We start from the raw sequence: 17,583 nt of genomic DNA on the forward strand, positions 1-17,583 counted from the left end.
GGCAGAGGCGGCTGCTGCGCGCCGGCTGCACTCCGGCCGAGCCATGCCGGCGGCGCGCGTGGAGTACATCGCGCCCTGGTGGGTCGTGTGGCTGCACAGCGTCCCGCGCTTCGGTCTGCGCCTGCAACCGGTGGACAGCACCTTCAGCCCGCGTGATGAGAGTTACCAGGAGGTGAGCGCACGCCAGACCTGAGCCACTGCGGACCCCCGGAGTCGGCCCGCGCGCGCTCAAGTCCCCGCACCACCCTGCTCCTCTCCCCAGCCCGCGCTCTCCACCGCCTCCCAGACCCCTTCCTCCGCCGCAGCCCCTTCCTTCTCCCCTCGCTCCCCTTCTCCTCCAGGACCCTTGGCCCTGCGGCCTCCTCTGGCTGGGACCCTCCGGGTTCAGGGAAAGCGGAGAGATCGGAGTTAAGCCGGAGCGGGGAGGGGAGGACCGGCGCGGAGACTGCCTGCGGGAGGCGGGCGCTGGGCGCCGAGGGGCCGGGCAGCTCGGGTGGGGGCTGGGGCGTTCGTGACCGGGCAGCTCTGGCTCGGGAGGGGCGGGGATGTCGCGCGGGGCCCCGAAGTTCCCCTTGTGAGGTTCCAAGACCGGACGCTGCCTTCCCCAGCATAGCCTGGGGGAAGTTTGGGCAGAAACTGAGTTGAGGCTCGGGAGTCCGCAGCGCCCCTCCTCCCCAGCCCCTGCTTGCCGGGACCTCTGCCTGGGCCCCTTCTGCCAGGCTGCAGGGCTGGGGGAGGCGGCGTGGTGACCTCCCTCTCGCGCGCAGGAGCCCACGGCCGCTTGTGTTTGTTTCAGGGAGGAAGGTCGCCCCGGATCAGCCCCACCGCTCACCCTCGTCCCCTTGTGTTGACAGCCAACCCCCTCCCTTTGTCCTCGCCTGCGCTGCCCCATCCCTGGCGCGTCCCCTCCACCCGCATGTCTTCCAGGCTCTGAAATTCTGGGGTCTCCTGCTCCTGGCCCGCCACTCCCCTGTCCTGTCTGCCTTTTCCTGCTCTGCCCACCCTTCCCCCTGCCCTTTCTGCCCGGACCCTGGTCCAGAGGGAACTGCAGCCCCGCTCCGTCTCAGGTGTGCAAGTCCAGCCCGGCCCTGCTGACTCAGTCCCTTGGTTGGGTAGAGATTCCGGGGCTGGGCAGTGAGTGGGGAAGAGGCGTTAGTCCAGTGCTCTGGCAGGTGGGAGGACTTTGACCCCCGGTCTCGCCTGGGTGTCTTGGGTGATTCCCCAACCCCTCCCCCCACGCTGTGTGGGGCCTTTCTGGAGGCTGTCCCCTGAGGCCCGGGTCTGCTCCTCCCCTTCCAGGGCTGCCTCCTTAGGGCCCAGGGGATCCTGAAGCCTAGGAAGGACAGTGACCAGGAGTCTAATAATAACCCCTAGTGGCCTCGCTGCCTTCGGGCCAGGCAGTTGGTGCCAGTCCTTCTGGAGGAGGGGAGAGTCCACCTTCCTGCCATGGGGGGACAGGAGGCAGTTCAGGGGGTGTGCCTGCCCCTGCCGCTCCCGGAGCCCTGCCAGGGGAAGGGCCTGGACCCTGCCTGGACTAGCTCGGGGCTCCCCGACTCCCATCAGGGCGTCAGGAAGCGGATATGATTTCAGGAACAGCTGTGTTGTTAGGGGGGCGCCCCAGATCCTGTTCCCGGGTCCCCATGATGTTTTCCTGTCCATTGGAGGAAATCTCAGCCCCCAGCTGGATCAAGAAGACCCCTGGGTGGAGGAGGGGTGGTGAGGCCCCCTCTGGCCGCTCCCCAGACAGCAGCACCTGTCTTGCCAGCAGCTGGGCCGAGGGGCCTGTGCCTGCCCCACCCGCCCTCGGTCCCATGGACTGTGGGTAGCTGAGCTGGAGGGACCCTTTATGGTCCCTGCCCCTGTCTACTCCCAGCGTCCTGCCCCAGACACCCTTTGTGCTGGGCTCCAGAGGCACGCCTTCCGTGGCCACTGCTTCTCCTATTTTGTAAGTTCCCCTGTTTTCTGACCACTGGTCTTTCCTTTTCTCCTGAGCACCAGAGGCAGCTGGTCAGTTCACAGCATGAATTGGGCGGCTTCTGCAGTAGGTCATCTCAGTCCTCAACAAACTTGACTGGGCCACCTGCTCTGCCAAGCCTGGGTGACTGTGATATCCAGGGCAGCCAGAGTAACTCTGGAGCAGTTGCTGAGGGCTCTCTGGGGCCGGCCTTTACATCGGCAGCAGCCAAGTAGTTTGGCCCTCCCTCTGGGGTTGTGGGACTCCACTTCTCTCACTGTGTGACCCTGGGCAGGTGTCTTACCCTCTCTGAGACTTGCCTCCCTCGTCTGCAAGTGCTCATGGAAAGTAATGATCATGTAATAGGATGGACGGTCCCAGGCACATAACAGGACCCAGAGGTGGACGTCACCAGATGATGGGCCTCCATGTTGCAGCTGTCCAGCCACAGCACCTACAGGAGAGAGACCCTGCCCTCCTGGAAGCACAACGCACACAGGGCTTTAGCTCATGCCCCAGGTGTCCAAGCCTGAGGGTCCCTGTGGCTGCATTAAGAACTGGGCGAAGGTGGGCGTGCGCAGGTGTGGGTCTCCAGGGAGGCTCCCAGGCGGAGGGGCCTTAGAAGAGCAGGTCCCTGGAAGATCCTGAGCCAGCTCGGGGCACCAGGCTCTGAGGAAGGAGGGGCTCCCGTTCGGTTTGGGGGAGTGGCAGGAACCCCCAGTTCCCCAGGTGGCTGCCCCTCCCCCCTCGCCTGGGTGAACTTGAATCTGGGCCTTGGGGAAGGGAAGGCCGCATGGGCTGCGGCCACCCGGGGGAGGGTGCCCAGCAGCGGAGGGGAGAGCCCTCCTCGCCCTGGGGCCAGCCCAGACGGAACCTTTGACAGGTGAGGAGGTCTGACAGGTGAGGAGGTCTGACAGGTGAGGAGGTCTGACAGGTGAGAAGGTCTGACAGGTGAGGAGGTCTGACAGGTGAGAAGGTCTGACAGGTGAGGAGGTCTGACAGGTGAGGAGGTCTGACAGGTGAGGAGGTCTGACAGGTGAGGAGGTCTGACAGGTGAGGAGGTCTGACAGGTGAGGAGGTCTGACAGGTGAGGAGGTCTGACAGGTGAGGAGGTCTGACAGGTGAGGAGGTCTGACAGGTGAGGAGGTCTGACAGGTGAGGAGGTCTGACAGGTGAGGAGGTCTGACAGGTGAGGAGGTCTGACAGGTGAGGAGGTCTGACAGGTGAGGAGGTCTGACAGGTGAGGACTGACGGGGAGACGTCCCCCCAAGAGTCAGCACGTGTCCATGACCCTGCTCGGGAAGGAGGGGACCACAGGAAGGGCCCCTGGCACTCAGTGAGTGAGCCACGTCAGTGTCCCCGTCACCATCCACCCAGCGCCCCACTGGGGGCAGAACTCAGGCTGGTGTCCCCGCCCCAGGCGCAGCGCAGGGCAGGCCGAGGCGCCCTGATCTCCGCCTTCTCCCCTCTGAGTTCCAAGGGCCAGTCCAGGTCCCTAGGCCTGAGGAGGGTCGGGTGGGGCAGTCTGGAGAAGTCCAGGGCCAGGGCCGGGTAGCGGCTGAGGTGGGAATGAGGAAGGCCCATTCATCCTGAGCCCTGAGTCACCGTCATCAGACAGTCACGCCCGCGAGCCCCGAGGGGCGGCCTTCCCTGGGCCTGGGGCTCCCTCTGGGTGCTGCTGACTCCCCCCAGGCGGGTCACCTCCCCAGCCGTCTCCTGGGGGCCCCCAAAGTGCCATGCCACCCAGCTTGGGCCCTGCCCTGAGCTCCCCACTCTGGTTTTCTCATTACAGAGGGACAAATCAGAAATAATTGAAGTGCCTTTGATGTGCGAGAGGCCTGAGCGCTAGGTGGGGGCCGTGGGCCTGGCGCTGGGGGGCACAGGTGGTGTGGGGACTGTCCTCCTTAGCCCTGCCCCTCAGAGCAGGAGGGCCTGGGCCAGCCACAGGGCTCTTCCACCCCCTCCCCTGCCCCTCCCCCACCCCGAGCACTTGGGGACAGGAGTGTTAATTAGGAGCAGAGAAATAATTGCCCATTAGAGCAGCGGGTGACACCAACAGGCTCACACCTCCTCCCGGCCACCACCTCCCTCCTCTTGCCCTTCCACCTATTGCTCCCTCCCTGCCTCTGCCCCGCCCACTGACCCCCAGCTTCCTGCTCCAGGTCTTGGCCTCCAGCACCCTGGGGGCTGCGGGTGCACCGCCTACAGGAGCCCTGAGAGCGAGCGTTCCCAGGCTTCGCCCCCTTCCCTGGCTGGACACATTGTCAGGACCCTAATTGAGGCCAGCTGCTGGCTGGAGAGGCCCAGGCTGCAGCCCCGGGGGCTGCCGGAGGTCTGGGCTCCCAGGGGCTCAAGCCAGGGAGGCTTGGGGGAGGCTGAACAGGCCAGCCAGGCGCGGGGGCTCTGCCGGTGGGTTTGGAGGAATTGAAGCAGCACCAACCCATACGTCATCTCCACGGCTTCATGGAGGGGGTACTTCCTTGCATGGTGGGGACAAGTGGTCAGCTCAGCAGTGGCACTGTTCAGGAGGCAGCGGGCAGTGGTGGCGAATTAGCTGGCTGCATGGGAGGCCTGCCTGGGGGCTGGTGACCTTTTTTTTTTTTTTTTTTTTTTTTTAATTATTAGGAATAATTAGGAAGCCAGGCATGGTGCACACGCCTGTAATCCCAGGAGCTTGGGAGGCTGAGGCAGAAGGGTCACAAGTTCAAGGCCAGCCTCAGCAACTTAGTGAGGCCCTAAGCAACTGAGCAAGACCCTGTCTCCAAATAAAAGATAAAAGGGCTGGAGATGTGGCTCAGTGGCTCGGCACCCCTGGGTTCAATCTCTAGTGCCAAGAAAAGAAAAGAAAAAGAAATAACTTACGGGAATATGGACAATGAAATGTGCAGCTCAGTGGATTTGTTGGTTTTATGCGATACCTTCCTGGTCAAAGTGTGCTCTTGACCCTCCTATAGTCGCTACTGTTCACACCTCTGCTGCTGCCAGTGAGCATCTGACCTTGTACTTCATATAAACTGAACATACAGCCTGTGCTGGTTTGTTGCCCTCCACATTCCTCTGTGGCATCCATCCACCTTGTGTATAGCTCCTGTTTCCTTTTCATGGCTGCGTACTAGTCCATCTGGTGGCTGTAGCATATGGGCACTATCTTACTGGTAGACATCGAGGTGGTCTCTCTGTATTAAGCTTCTGTGAACTCTGGTGTATGGATCTTGTGGGGGGGGCATGAGCCCTCCCTTCTGTGAAGTAGAATTGCCTTGGCCTGGGGCTCCAGGGCCTTCCACGGCGGGGTGGACTGGACGCTGGAAAACAGGTGACATCCCACTGTCTGGGAGGAACCTCCTGGGGTCAGTGCTGGGGACAGTTGTGCTAATGAGTGCCCCCCCACACACTTTCTCCCCCGAGGGTCATGGGATGGGGGTGGGGATGCTGTGCTCCAGCACTGGTCCTGGTGGGCCCCTACTGCTGTGCTCTGCCCAACCTGGAAATGGCCACAGGCCTCGGGCTGCAGCCGCTAGAGCCACTCTGTGAGTCAGGACCCAGCCTGTGTGTGCCCCGGAGCCCGGCTTGGCCCCCAGACCCCCGGCTCCTTCGCTCTCCCTGCTGATGGCCACCACCACACCCGGGGGCCCTGGCCCAGGCTCTCCCTGACGGGCACACTGGACACCGGGGAATCCGGACAGGGACAGCGCCCGGGGGCACCTGGGAAGCGGGACAGGCTGTCAGCTCAGGAGCGGACTTAGAGCCAGGTCCAGCGCTGGCTGGCGGTCACCAATCCCAGGGCCATCTGGTGTCCATCTGGCTGAATCGAGAGATTGGAGGACGTGGCGGGGGGCTCCCGGGCATCCTGACCGACGGGCTCCCTCTGCAGGACCCTGCGGCGCTAGGTGGCCTGGGAAGGGACCCTGACCACTTTGGGACTGTGCTCTTGCTGCTTCTGCTGGCCCCTGGGTCAGCTGTCCCCTGTGGGGCTCAGTGAAAGGGGCACCACGGGGCGGGGAGGGTGTCCTGTCCCCACGCCCGGCCCCGAGCCGTCTCCTCGTGGCTCTGGATGGGCAGCACCTGGAACGGCGCACGGGGCTCTGCGTGGAGCGTGGCCGGCACAATGGGCCCTTTGCCGGCAGCAGATGTGCCCGCATCCCTTCCAGGCCCCGCCTCAGGTCCCACTTGGTCCCCAGGCATCCTGCCCAAGCTGTCCCCTCCCAGAGGCCTGTGGGAGCTTTGGTCCGCGGGACACCCTGCCCTGGTCAGCCTCCCGTGGCGGCCGGCTCGCGGCCCACACCAGGCACCTGGGCTCCGCTCCCTCGCAGGCCCACTGAGCCCCCCAGCTCCTTCTCCCCGGCCTCCACCTGGGCCTGGTGCCGGGCTCTCTGCCTACAGAGGAGGTCTCCAAGCGGAGAGCAGGGTGGGGGACAGACGCACAGCTGCACCCCTGCTCCCCGCTGGGCATTCAGGGCGAGGGCAGGGCACAGCTGACCCCTCCCTCCCTTCCAGTCGCTGCTGTTCCTCGGGCTGCTGGCCGCCATCTGCCTGGGCCTGAACCTCGCCTTCCTGGCGGCCTACCTGGTGTGCGCCTGCTGCTGCCGGCCGGACCCCGTGGTGCAGACCAAGCAGCGCGGCTCCTGCTGCGTCACCTGGACGGCCGTGGTGGCCGGCCTCGTGTGCTGGTGAGTGTCCCCTTCCCCTGAGTGACCCTCAGCTGTCCGACCGCCTTCTCCTGACCAAGCTCCTGCTACCTGAGGGAACAACTTGTCCCTAAATGAACACCGTCCCTTTTCTGGCCAAGCATTGGGCATCGGGTGCACGGGGTGGCGACGGGGCCCCGGTTCTCCTGCCCCAGCCCAGGGCCGCCCCCGAGTCCACCAGGTGGCACTCCCAGATGGGGGCCTCTGCTCTCTGCAGCCCTGTCCCCTCCCACCTGCCGCAGGTCAGGGGAGGCTGGCTCCGGCCCCAGGATCGATAGCTTTTAGTGCCGTGGGCCCTGGGGGACCGGCAGCGTCCACACACTGGCGCTCCGGGAGGGGTGGGTTCTTCTTGTTTTTGTGTCTATAGTGGCTCTGCCAAAAGCCAAGTGTCCCCAGCCCCAGGTGCTCCGGGGGGGGGGGGGGACCCTCTGGGGTGGGGTCCCTCACGGCTCCACGGCAGGGCTGGCGCCTGGGAGCAGGGACACCTGGGTTCCAGTGTCCAGGTTGAGTTGGAACACATTCTTATCCCAGAGCCCAGAGAGGTAGCCCCGGGGCGGGAGCCTGTGGAAGGGACCGGCAGCTGGGGCTTAAGTGTCAATTTTTTTTTCCTTTTTGTACTGGGAGTTGAACCCAGGGGCACTTCACCTCTGAGCACCCCCAACCTTCTTAGTTTTTATTTGGAGACGGGGTCTGGTTAAGTTGTTTAGGGCCTCGCTAAGTTGCTGAGGCTGGCCTTGAACTTGTGATCCTCCTGCCTCAGCCTCCCAGGTTGCTGGGATGACAGGTGTGCACCGCGGTTCCCAGCTTCAATGAAACTTGAAGTGTCCCAGCCCAGGCTGGGAGTTCAAAGACCAGTGTCACCTCCCATCAAGAGGGAGAGCTCCTGAAAGGTGACTGGAATTTCAGATCCTCCTGCTGAGAGCGTGCAGGGGTGGCCAGGGGAGCTGGGACCCCGGGGCAGGACACCAGCAGTGCTCTCTATCCTTGTTCCCAGATTTAAATAAGTAAGTAAATAACAACCCTGTCCTACAGAGCAGGGCACTCCCAGAGTTCTGACGGGGTGTGTCTGTAAACCCTAAAGACGCATTGCACACATCTGCCCAGCCCACAGCCTGGCCCCCCCCCCCCGGCCCACCTGGACCAGGCTGGGACACGGAGGGCAGAGTCCCCTGACACAAAGCCCGTTTCACAGTCAGCGCTGCCGAGCTGTCCAACACCGCACTGGAGGTGACCGAGTGGCCGTGTGGCTAGGCCTTCGGGTCCGCAGGTGGAAAGTCTGCAGTAGGGGACCGTGTACTTTAGAACAGTCCAGGTGGCTCTGGGGACGGTCACGTCCAATAAGCAGTAGTTGCCTATGGTTGAAGGAAAACCCAAAGCAGAAGGCGAGTCTGTGGCGGGATTCGTTCACAGCCCTCTTCACATTCGTCCCAGGCAGGAGGGGACCTGGGACACAAAACCAGGCACAGATCTGCCTTCTGATCCTGTGGCTCTGGGTCTATTCAGGGGACACAGAGTCATGCACTTGTCTGATGTGAATAATGACAACTAGAGAGAGTCCCCTGAAGGAAAGGAGCTGGGTGGCCTCAGGAGTTAGGTGGCCCCGGGTAACGTGGGATGAGGAGGCACTAATTAGGCAAAGGTGGGGCAGGAGGAGCAGATACTTCCAAGCAGAAGGGAGTGGAACACGTGCAAAGGCCCTGTGGCCGGGGCACAGGGGGCTGAGAGTGGCCGCTGTGGCTGGAGCAGAGAGCCGGTGAGGCCTGAGGGTGCCGCTGAGGGGTGAGCAGGAAGCAGCCATGGAGGGAGGGGGCGCAGTGTGCTGGTGGGAGAAGACACCAGGCCAGACAGGACCGGAGCCACGCAGCAGCTTGCAGGCTGCGTTAGGGATCTGTGTCTTATTTTTAGAAGAGTGGGGTTCACAGAGAGGTAGGTGACCCCATAAGCCAGGTTTAAGCAGAAGCCAGACCCCTTGGAGCATTTAGAACAGAGGGGCTCCAGTGTGAAGAAGTGTGGGTGCAGGCGGTGGTGGGCAGCGTGGCCGATGGGCCGCCTGGGGCACGAGGAGAGGGGACGGCCCTGTTGGTGGGTGGGTGGGAGGTGACCTGGAAGGAGCTGCTGGCGGTGAGCCCCGGGCTCTGGCGAAAGCACCTGGTCCCAGAGGAGGGAGGGGCTCGCTGCCCAGGGTCCTGTGAGGCGTCCAGGGAGCAGCGCTGAGGACGCTGGTGGGGCACAGTGTAGGAGGGAGACTCGAGGGTCACCAGGGAGGCCCATGCCGTGGCCTGGCACATGGGACAAGGAGCCTGGCAGAGACTGGAAGAGGACGGGGGCCAAGCCTGGAGCAGGAGGACGCTCTGGGGACAGCCTGGGGGCAGAGAGCAGCTGGCCAAGGAGACAGGAAGGCTGGCCAGGAAGGGAGAAGGCCACGGGCAGAGGCCGCTGGCCACGCGTATCCGGAGGGGCTGGGGTTGGAAGGTGCCCTTGGGTCGTGGGTGGGGGACATCAGTCACCTTCATTGCAGGGAGCGGCCAGCAGGGGAGGGGCGCCGAGGGAGCCGGGGTGTCAGGGGACACACCCAACTCTGCCCCCCAGGACCCAGGGAGAGGGGTCCGTCCCTGGAGGAGCACGGGCCAGGGTCCTGGAAAGCGCAGGGCGGGGACTTGGGATCTGGGAAGGAGGGTGGCGTGGCCCACCCAGGGGGAGGCAGGGCAGGCAAACCCTTGATTCTGTCTCTTCTGTCCAGCAGATGGCTCCCCACAGCCCAGGCAGGGCCTGTGACACCAGGGACCCTCCTTAGGGCAGGCTGGGGAGGCGAGGTGGGGGGTCAGGGAGGGTGAGCCTGGCTTCCATCCCTAGGGTGCCCAAAATGCCAGGGCTCCCCCTGTCCACCAGGCAGCTCCCAGCCAGGCCTGGGCCACCTGTGACAAAGCCACAGACCAGGAGAAGGGCAGACCGCCGGGTGCCACCAGGCCCAAACAGGAAGGGGGCTCTGCGCTAGACCTCAAGGTCAGGGGGTGGGGGGGGGCAGAGCATTAGTCCCCAAGCTTGGAGCTGGGTGGGCGGCTCCATGTTCCAGAGTGACACTGACGAGGTAGACACCGAGGGGACGGTGGTGACAGGGACCAGAGCCTGCAGACCTACCCAGGAAGGATACCTGTGTGACCTGAGGAGGCACCCGGAGGTCAGGGCAGTGTGGGAAGAACGGAGGCACCTCCTGGGCCGCCCTGAGAGCAAGCCAGGACCCCGGGGCGGGGACCAAGGAAACCAGGTTTACAAGCTGGAACTGCAGAGGGACAGCCGCCTCCTGGCTCTGCAGGGACGCCAGAGGAAAGGGTCCAGAATGCGAGGGCGCCCTGATTCCTGAAGGCGTCGGGAGGGCGGGGGCTCAGCCCTGGGCATGTGCTGTCCCTGGACCCCAAGGCCGGCTGTGCAGAGTCCCCTGGGGAGGTGTGAGGTGCGGGTGCCCACGCCCAGCCCAGCCCAGCCCCTCTGCAGTGGGGTCCCCAGCTGGCCCCTGGTCTCCCACCTCCCAGGGTCAACCAGAATGTGCTATGGAGCCGGCTGGGTCCTGCTCGGTGGCTTGGGGGGACCCTTCACCTTCACCCCCAGACGTCGTCCCACGCTCCAGCCCCCAGGAAAGAGCTCCTCACCCCGTGGTCCTCAATTCCACGGTCCTCAGTTCCGTGCCCAGCCCGGACGCTCCGCAGTCGCTGAGCAGATGGGGGGGGACTGGTCTGGGTGGTGGAATATTATTCAGCTCAGGTCACAGGGGACACGGAGGAGCCTCCCAGGCCCCTTACTGAGGGCGAGAAGCCGATCGGCAAAGGCTGGGTACCGTGGGATTCCCACTGTGTGATACTCTGGAAAAGGCTCAGCCGGGAAGACGGCAAGGAGATGGGGAGGGGACGGCGGATTGAACATCAGGGCTCAGGGGCGTTAGGGCCCTGGAACTCGCCTGCAGGACACGGGGTGACAGTGACGGCAGATATGCACCTGGTAGATACGCGTCGCTGACTTTTGTCCAAACCTGCAGAACTGGCAAGACCCCGAGTGAGGCCCCTCCCTGTGGGCTCTGGTGGCCCTGCTGCACCCGCTGCTCCGCAGCCGTAGGAATGCGCAGGTTGGTGTCCGATGTCTGTGTCGGAGGTGGCCACACAGAGGGACAGGACTGTGGCACGCTGCTTGCTGTTCCGCTTGGCGGTGAACCTGAAAATGCTCTAAAACTCGTGTTGGTTTGGTTTGGTTTGGTTTAAGGTGGATCCAGACGTCCCCTCTGGGTGTCACCTCTGACCTTCGGTCTGGGTGTCACCTCTAACCTTGGGTCTCCTTGGCAGTGCTGCGGTGGGCGCTGGTTTCTATGGGAACAGTGAGACTCACGACGGGGCGCACCAGCTCATCTACTCCTTGGAGAACGCCAACCACACCTTCTCTGGGATCGACGAACTGGTAAGGCCCGCGGGCAGTGGTCCCCGCACGGACACACCAATGGGTCAGTGTGGCCAGGACAGGCGTGCTGGGCAGCCCGCTGCCCCAGGGCAGGCCTCCCCTCTGGGCCTTGCCTGTGGCAAATGAGCAATGGTTGTTTCCCAGACCAGCGGGACTTCGGGGCAGCTGGGGGTCAAATCCCATTCATTTTCAGGAGCTGGACACTTTCCCATTTGCTGGTCACCTTTCCCCCTGGGACTTGGAAAGTCATCCCCTGCGTTTTTTAATGTTCTCTTTAAGGGCTGCACATGGTGTCCTGGGGGGTCCAGGAGATGTCAAGGGGGAAAACCTAGACACAAAGAAGGGCCTGTAATCCCAGCGGCTCAGGAGGCTGAGGCAGGAGGATCGCGAGTTCAGAGCCAGCCTCAGCAACTCAGTGAGGCCCTAGGCAACCTGTCGAGACCCTGTCTCAAAATAAAAAATTAAAAGGACTGGGGATGTGGTTCAGTGGTTGAATGCCCCTGGGTTCAATCCCTGGTATCAAAAATAAATAAATCAATAAATAAATTGAAGGAAGGAAGGAAGGGAGGGAGGGCTGGGGTATAGTTCAGGGGCAGAGCACCTCTCTGCAGGTGTCAGGTTGGGGTTCCATCCCCAGTACCCCAGGGAGGGGGCGAGATTCCACCTAAAACCCTGTAGCACGTCCTCAGGGCTCTGGCTTCCCCTGTGACCCTGGCCAGGGGCTCCCGGTCTGAAGGACTTGGCTGGGCTGGTCAGAGAAGCTGGATTCTGGGGGGAAGGGAGGGGCTTCTCTGCTGAGCCCCAGACACTGAGGGCGAGGGATCGCGGTCCTCCACTTGCACCTTGAGCCCGTGTGCCTGTCCCTTTCCCTGTGCGTGCCGGGTCATGTCTGCTGGTTTCCGGCCCGTCCTGGGGCAGCCCCGGGTGCTGGCCGAGAACCAGGCGCTGGTACGAAGGCAGGGGGAAGCCTTCAGGGAGACCAGTCCTCGGGCATTTGCCCGTTCCTGATCCTGTCTGGGTCAGGTCCCCAGCAAAGGGGTGACAGCCACAGAGTGCCCTTCCGTGTCAAGCAGCCTCAGCCACGGAGCCCAGCGCTAACTGGAGAATCGGTCACTGCCCAGCGTCCGGGGAAGAGGGCTGACCTCGTTAGCCCCTGGGCCTGCTCCCTTAAGCTCCTCTAAGGCTGTAATCCCAGCCATCCCAGGGGCCGGGCTCACCTTAAAGAGACAGCAGCCACTGCTCATGCCCAGGACAGGCGGGGGGGCAGCCTCTGGCCGCCAGGAGGACCCTTCCCAGGCTCCCCGCCCTCCCCTCGTGTCCCCTGGACTGGTTTCTGGGAGACAGCTGACACCCTGGTGTCTGGGTGCTGGGCTGCGGCTGGGGTGGAGGAGCTGAGGGTCAGCTGCTGGGGACTGGGCGCCGCCTGGTCAGCACCCAGAGGCCTGGTGGGAAGGAGGTCTCATGGTGGCTGCCCTCTGCCCAGCTTCCCGTTCTTGGCGTCCTGCTCCGTCCCCTTCCCCACCCCTCAGCGCCAGCACCCCTGGAAGAGGAACCCAGCCCGGAAATGAGAGCCCTGGCCCAGGAAAGCCCCGTGGCCTTGACCTTCACGGGCTGAACCTCCCTGAGAGGAAAACGGAGTCCTCCAGGAGGGAAGGGGACGCTCGGGGATATCTGGGCGTGGCCCGGGGCCTGAGTCCTGCGTGGCCAGGTCCCCTTCTCAGATCCCCGGTGCCCTCAAGTTCCGCCTCTCGCCCTCCCCACCGTTCCTGAAGACTGGGGACGCGTGCCTGGGCCTCGAGATGGTCCAGCCAGCGGGGCGCTGCTTCTGACTGGCTTCCCCTGCTCCTCTGGGGGGTCCCAGACGGCGGGGGCCTGGGGGAGGCGGCAGATCTTGGAACCCGGGAGTCAGAGAAGTGATGTCAGGTGATTCAAGTTGGTGAGAGTGTCTGGTAAACTAGACAGCGCCCTCCACCAGGATCGCTGAGATAAGGAGGGTCATTATAATAATGGCCGTAATCACCCCGGAGTAGAAAGGGGGAGGGGGAGGCTGGGGGTGGCAGCGACAGGGTGGGGAGCTTGAGGGCAGGTTGGGCAACTTGGGCCTGGGCCTTGCTGGAGCCCAACTCAGGCCATCGGGTGATCAAGAGGCCTGGTGGGACTGTCCCCAACAGCCCAGGAGGTCCTCTGCTGGAACCCCACCCTGTCCTTCCACGGCTCGGGCAGGCCTAGCAGGGGCCCAGGCCAGCTGCCTGCCCTGATGGGGGGCTCAGAAAGGCTGGGAATACTGGGTGGCAGGAGCCAAGGGACGTGGACCCAGTCCCTGCATCCGGCCACCTGGTGGGGGGAATGATTCCCAGACCTCCCCCAGGCCCAGGCCCTCACCCTCGGGGTTTAGTGGGCTCTAGGGTGAAGCTGGCCCCGCAGCCCGTGCCCTCGCTGACTTGTGCTCGCGCTGGTCGGTTCATTTTGTCCTGGGGATGGAACCCCGGGGCGCATTACCCCTGAGTTCCATCCCCAGTCCTTCTTATTTTTTAAAAATTTTTTTTTTGAGACAGGGTCTTGCTAAGTTGTTGAGGCTGGCTTCAAATTTGCAATCCCCCTGCCTCGGCCTCCTGAGTTGCTGGGCTTACAGGAGTGCACCACTGCAGAGGTTTCTGTGCCCTGATCCGGTGGCCAGTGTGGCTTCCTCGAATGACCCTGAGGCAGACCGTGGGCAGCCCTGAGGGGACACGCTGGGAGGCGGATGCTCTGGGGGCTGAGAGCGTGTCCCTTCCCAGCAAGGTCTTCCCAGGCTCCTCTCGGCCCTGTTCTCTCCTGCCTCTGGTCTTCATGATCTGAGATCGACCCCTGGCCGGCCACTCCCAGGTAACCTTGCCAAGTTGAGGAGCTTTTCCCTCCGAGAGGTTCTCAAACTTGAGCTTGCTTCAGAATCCCCAGGAGGGCTTACCGGGCCGCAGCCCAGCCCTGCGTGGCCAGTTCTGGGAGCCCGAGGCAGGCGGAGGCTCTGCACTTGTTAGGAGCTCCTGGGTGATACTGCTGGCCGGGGACCACACTTTGAGCACCACTGTCCCAGCCTGTGACACACAGTTCCCACCACTTGTGGCTGGTCCCCAGCCTGCCTAGCAGGGGTGTGAGCTGCCCCCCTGGCTCTCAGAGCGCCGTCTCAGGCGACTCACCTCCGCTTCCCTGGGAGGGGGTGCAGGAACTGGGCTCAGTGGGAGGAAGGCAGACCCGTAAGTAGGTCAGGGCTGTGATTTCCATTTTATTTTTAATTTTGTTTTGTTTCCTACGGGGAAAACAGCAAGAGGAAGGACAGGTCTGACAGCTGTTCGCTGTGTGTTTTATTTTCAAAGAGGGGTTTAAGAGGTAGAGGAGTTAGAAATCCAGGGCTGGGAAGAAGGGAAGAAGTGGACGTGGGGGCTGGGGCTGTGGTCAGTGGCAGAGCTCGCCTCGCACGGGTGAGGCCCTGGGTTCCATCCTCAGCAGCACATAGCAATAAAATAAAGGTATCGTATCCACCTAAAACTAAAAAATAAGTATTAAAAAAAAAGTGGACTTAGGGGAAAGTTTTCAGATGATTTTTAACAATAGCCCTTTGCTCTCAAGTTTGATATAATGTGTGGGACCGGGTTTGCTCATAATTTACCATTTAAGGACAGATAGTGTCATTTGTATCCGTGGTCCAAAGCCTCTGCCTCTATCTTGTGAAATTGGGCGAAGCTCAGCAGGTTGGTGCTCGGTTACTGAACTTGGTTTGATAGGGTTTGGGGTTTCCTCCTGTGTGAAGCTACAAGCTGCAGGGTCTCTCCAGTGCCCAGTTCTATCTTGGTGTCCCCTAGTCCTTTCACCAGCTCCTAGAATCAGGCACAAGCCAGAAAACTAACCAACAGGACACTGACATTGAGAAAATAGAACAAAATGAAACAAAGAGGCCCTTTCTCTTCTGGAACCCGGAAGTCACAGTGTGGGCCAGATGTAAAAAGCCACAAGGCCAGTAACGTGGATGCTCGTGGCCACACTTTCCCTGGGGAACCTTCCGCCCCTCCTCGGCCTCATTTTTATCTCCCAGGCCTCTGGGAGCCGCGGGCTGCAGGTTGAGGATTAGCACAGCTGCCCGCCGCCCGCCCCGATGCCCACTGCTGCCCGAGACTGTGCCTCTGGGGCTGTTCAAAACAACAAAGCCCTTCCAGCCCAGCTGCTGACTGACACATGGCCCAGAGCAGGCGCCACAGGCACGCACTGAAAGCCACCAGGCTGTGGCCCTGGGCCTGGGCTGCTTAAAAGCACCTTTGCATACAAGCCCAGCTATGCCCCTTATTTGAAGGACAGTCACAGCGAGGACAGTCACCACCATCTCCTCCCATGTCTTCCTTGGAGTCCACTCATCTGCAAGCCCTTAGGGCCCTTACTGGCCAGGGACTACACTTTGAGAACCACAGTTCCAGCACCTCCCACCCTTGCCTAGGGCTGGAGCCTGTCCGCACACCTGGCAGGACGTCTGTCCAGGAAGGAATAAGCACCCAGAGAAGGCGCCGGTTTCCTCCTGCCGCCTCCTGTCCAGGCCCTTCAGAGGAGGACCGCATCTGTCTTTGTCCTTTCAAAGTCCCATTGTTCTGCCTTTGCCGGGAGCCCGGCCTACTCTTGCAGGGCAGTTAGAATCCTACTGTGGGGAGAAGGTCATGGTGGCCACATCAAGCGCTTCAGTTTAAACTTTCTGTTTCTGTAAAAGAGAATTCATGATCCCAAGTGTTTTAAGAGAGTCTTCAAGGAAGAAAAATATGGATCCTTGTTTCTCCTTTGGAGTCTTCTTGACACAGATGGAATATCCCTCATCCACAACGTTTAGGACCAGAAGTGTTTGGGACTTGGGTTGTGTTTTTTTTCCCCTATATTTTGGGATATGTGCATAGACTCGGCTGCTCGAGCTTTCAGAAGTTTAGGGCTTTCAGATTAGGGACGGTCCACCTGGATGAAGGCGCTGGATCTTGGAGTCCAGCCCTGGTCGGGTCAGAGCAGGGCCTGCCGCCTGGTCCGAGGAGCCGGGTGGTATGTTAGCCAGCTTACTATCACGAGCTCAAGGCCACCAGGCTGTGGCCCTGGGCCTGGCTGCTTGAAAGCACCTTTGCCTACATAAGACATCTGAGATGTCTATGAAGAGACCGGGGCTGGGGTGGCTGGGTTTGGGAGGTTTCAGTCCCTCCTGGCCCGCTTTGGTTTTGTGCCCGTGACGAGTAGTGTGTTGGGAAGCACATGGTGGGACCCAGCCACTCCCCTCCTGGCTGGGAAGAAAAAAAGAAAGAGACCGTGGTCCTGCTGTCCTCTTTAAGGACGTGCATCCAGTGACCCCAAGACCTCCCACCAAGAGTTTCCACCCCCTCCCCACAGGAACCAAGCCTTGCACCTGGGCCACCAGGGGACATTGTAGGCCCCCACTATATCCGTGGTGACACCGTGTCCAGTCCCTCCTCTAGGGGAGCAGCCTCATGGATTCCTCAGGGCTGGCTCCGCAGAATGTGTCCCTTTTTAAGCCCTGGTAGCTGTCTGCTGTGCTGGCAGAGACCTCCCCCTGCCCACCCACCCAGGGCCAGCCCTGAGCCCCGCCTCTCCCTAGGTGTCCGAAAATGCCCAGAAGCTGCAGGTGGACCTGGAGCAGCACCTGGCCCGGCTCCACGAGCTCTTTGCTGCCCGGGGTGACTACATCCAGACCCTGAAGTTCATGCAGCAGATGGCAGGCAGCATCGTCGCCCAGCTCTCAGGACTGCCCGTGTGGAGGGAGGTCACCACACAGCTGACCGAGCTGTCCGACCAGACCGGCTACGTGGAGTACTACAGGTGAGGCGCAGGGAGGCCCCCACCCCGTGAGGTACACAGCCCCGCCCTCTGTCCTCCAGCTTTGGGGGGTCCGTGGAGATCTCTCCTGACTCCCCATCCCAGGTGAAGTCCCTGGGCACAGGTCAGAGACTGTGGCTGGCCTCCCTCCCTCCGGGGGCGGGGGGGTCTAGGAGGCGTTTCTGTAAGTCCAGGGAGGAAGCAGCAGTCCAGGTGGTAGGGTGACCCCCTGCCAAATGGCGACCTTGACTCACAGAGTGTGTGTCCTGGTGCTCCCGGGGCCTGGTGCCCACCCAGAGGAGGCCCAAGGGTGGAGCGGATATGAGTGGTGGAGAGCGAATGTCCGCCTTTGAGTCCCCCCCCACCCCCTTCCCCCCAGTGTACTGGCTCCTGTGAGGCCACTGATGGAGGTCAAGCCTGGACACCAACTTGCACAGTGCCCTAAAGCCCCACCCCAGGAGGTCACTGCTGGGCTGAATCCAGAGACCTCCCCTTCCCGTGAGGAGGAGGACGGGAGCTATGAAGTCCCTGCCTCAGATGGCGCTCCCGGCCCTCGGCCCCCAGCCTGTCCAGCTCCTGCCTTTCCACGATGTGATGGATGTTCTAGATCGAAAGGGACCTTGGTCCAGCTCCCCACCAGACAGATGCTGATGGGCAAAATGACTCCCCCGC

At 62.2% G+C, this 17,583-nt stretch overlaps 1 protein-coding gene across 3 annotated transcripts in view; it reads left to right on the forward strand.

Moving 5' to 3' along the window:
* Nucleotides 1-17,583, forward strand: part of Ttyh2 (tweety family member 2) — a 35,290-nt gene continuing 17,707 nt past the window's right edge. Inside the window, exons 1-4 of one of the 3 annotated variants that reach the window (XM_026411713.2) lie at nucleotides 1-172; nucleotides 6,449-6,621; nucleotides 10,971-11,082; nucleotides 16,694-16,914. In XM_026411713.2, the coding sequence (XP_026267498.2) occupies nucleotides 44-172; nucleotides 6,449-6,621; nucleotides 10,971-11,082; nucleotides 16,694-16,914 (635 nt within the window). In that variant the 5' untranslated portion in view covers nucleotides 1-43. Of the gene's footprint in view, nucleotides 173-6,448; nucleotides 6,622-10,970; nucleotides 11,083-12,494; nucleotides 13,006-13,566; nucleotides 13,948-16,693; nucleotides 16,915-17,583 lie in introns of those variants that run through there. The other 2 variants (XM_026411714.2, XM_026411715.2) reach the window with 2 other exon arrangements.

Source organism: Urocitellus parryii, chromosome 7 (assembly GCF_045843805.1).
Source record: "Urocitellus parryii isolate mUroPar1 chromosome 7, mUroPar1.hap1, whole genome shotgun sequence".
NCBI lineage: Eukaryota > Metazoa > Chordata > Mammalia > Rodentia > Sciuridae > Urocitellus > Urocitellus parryii.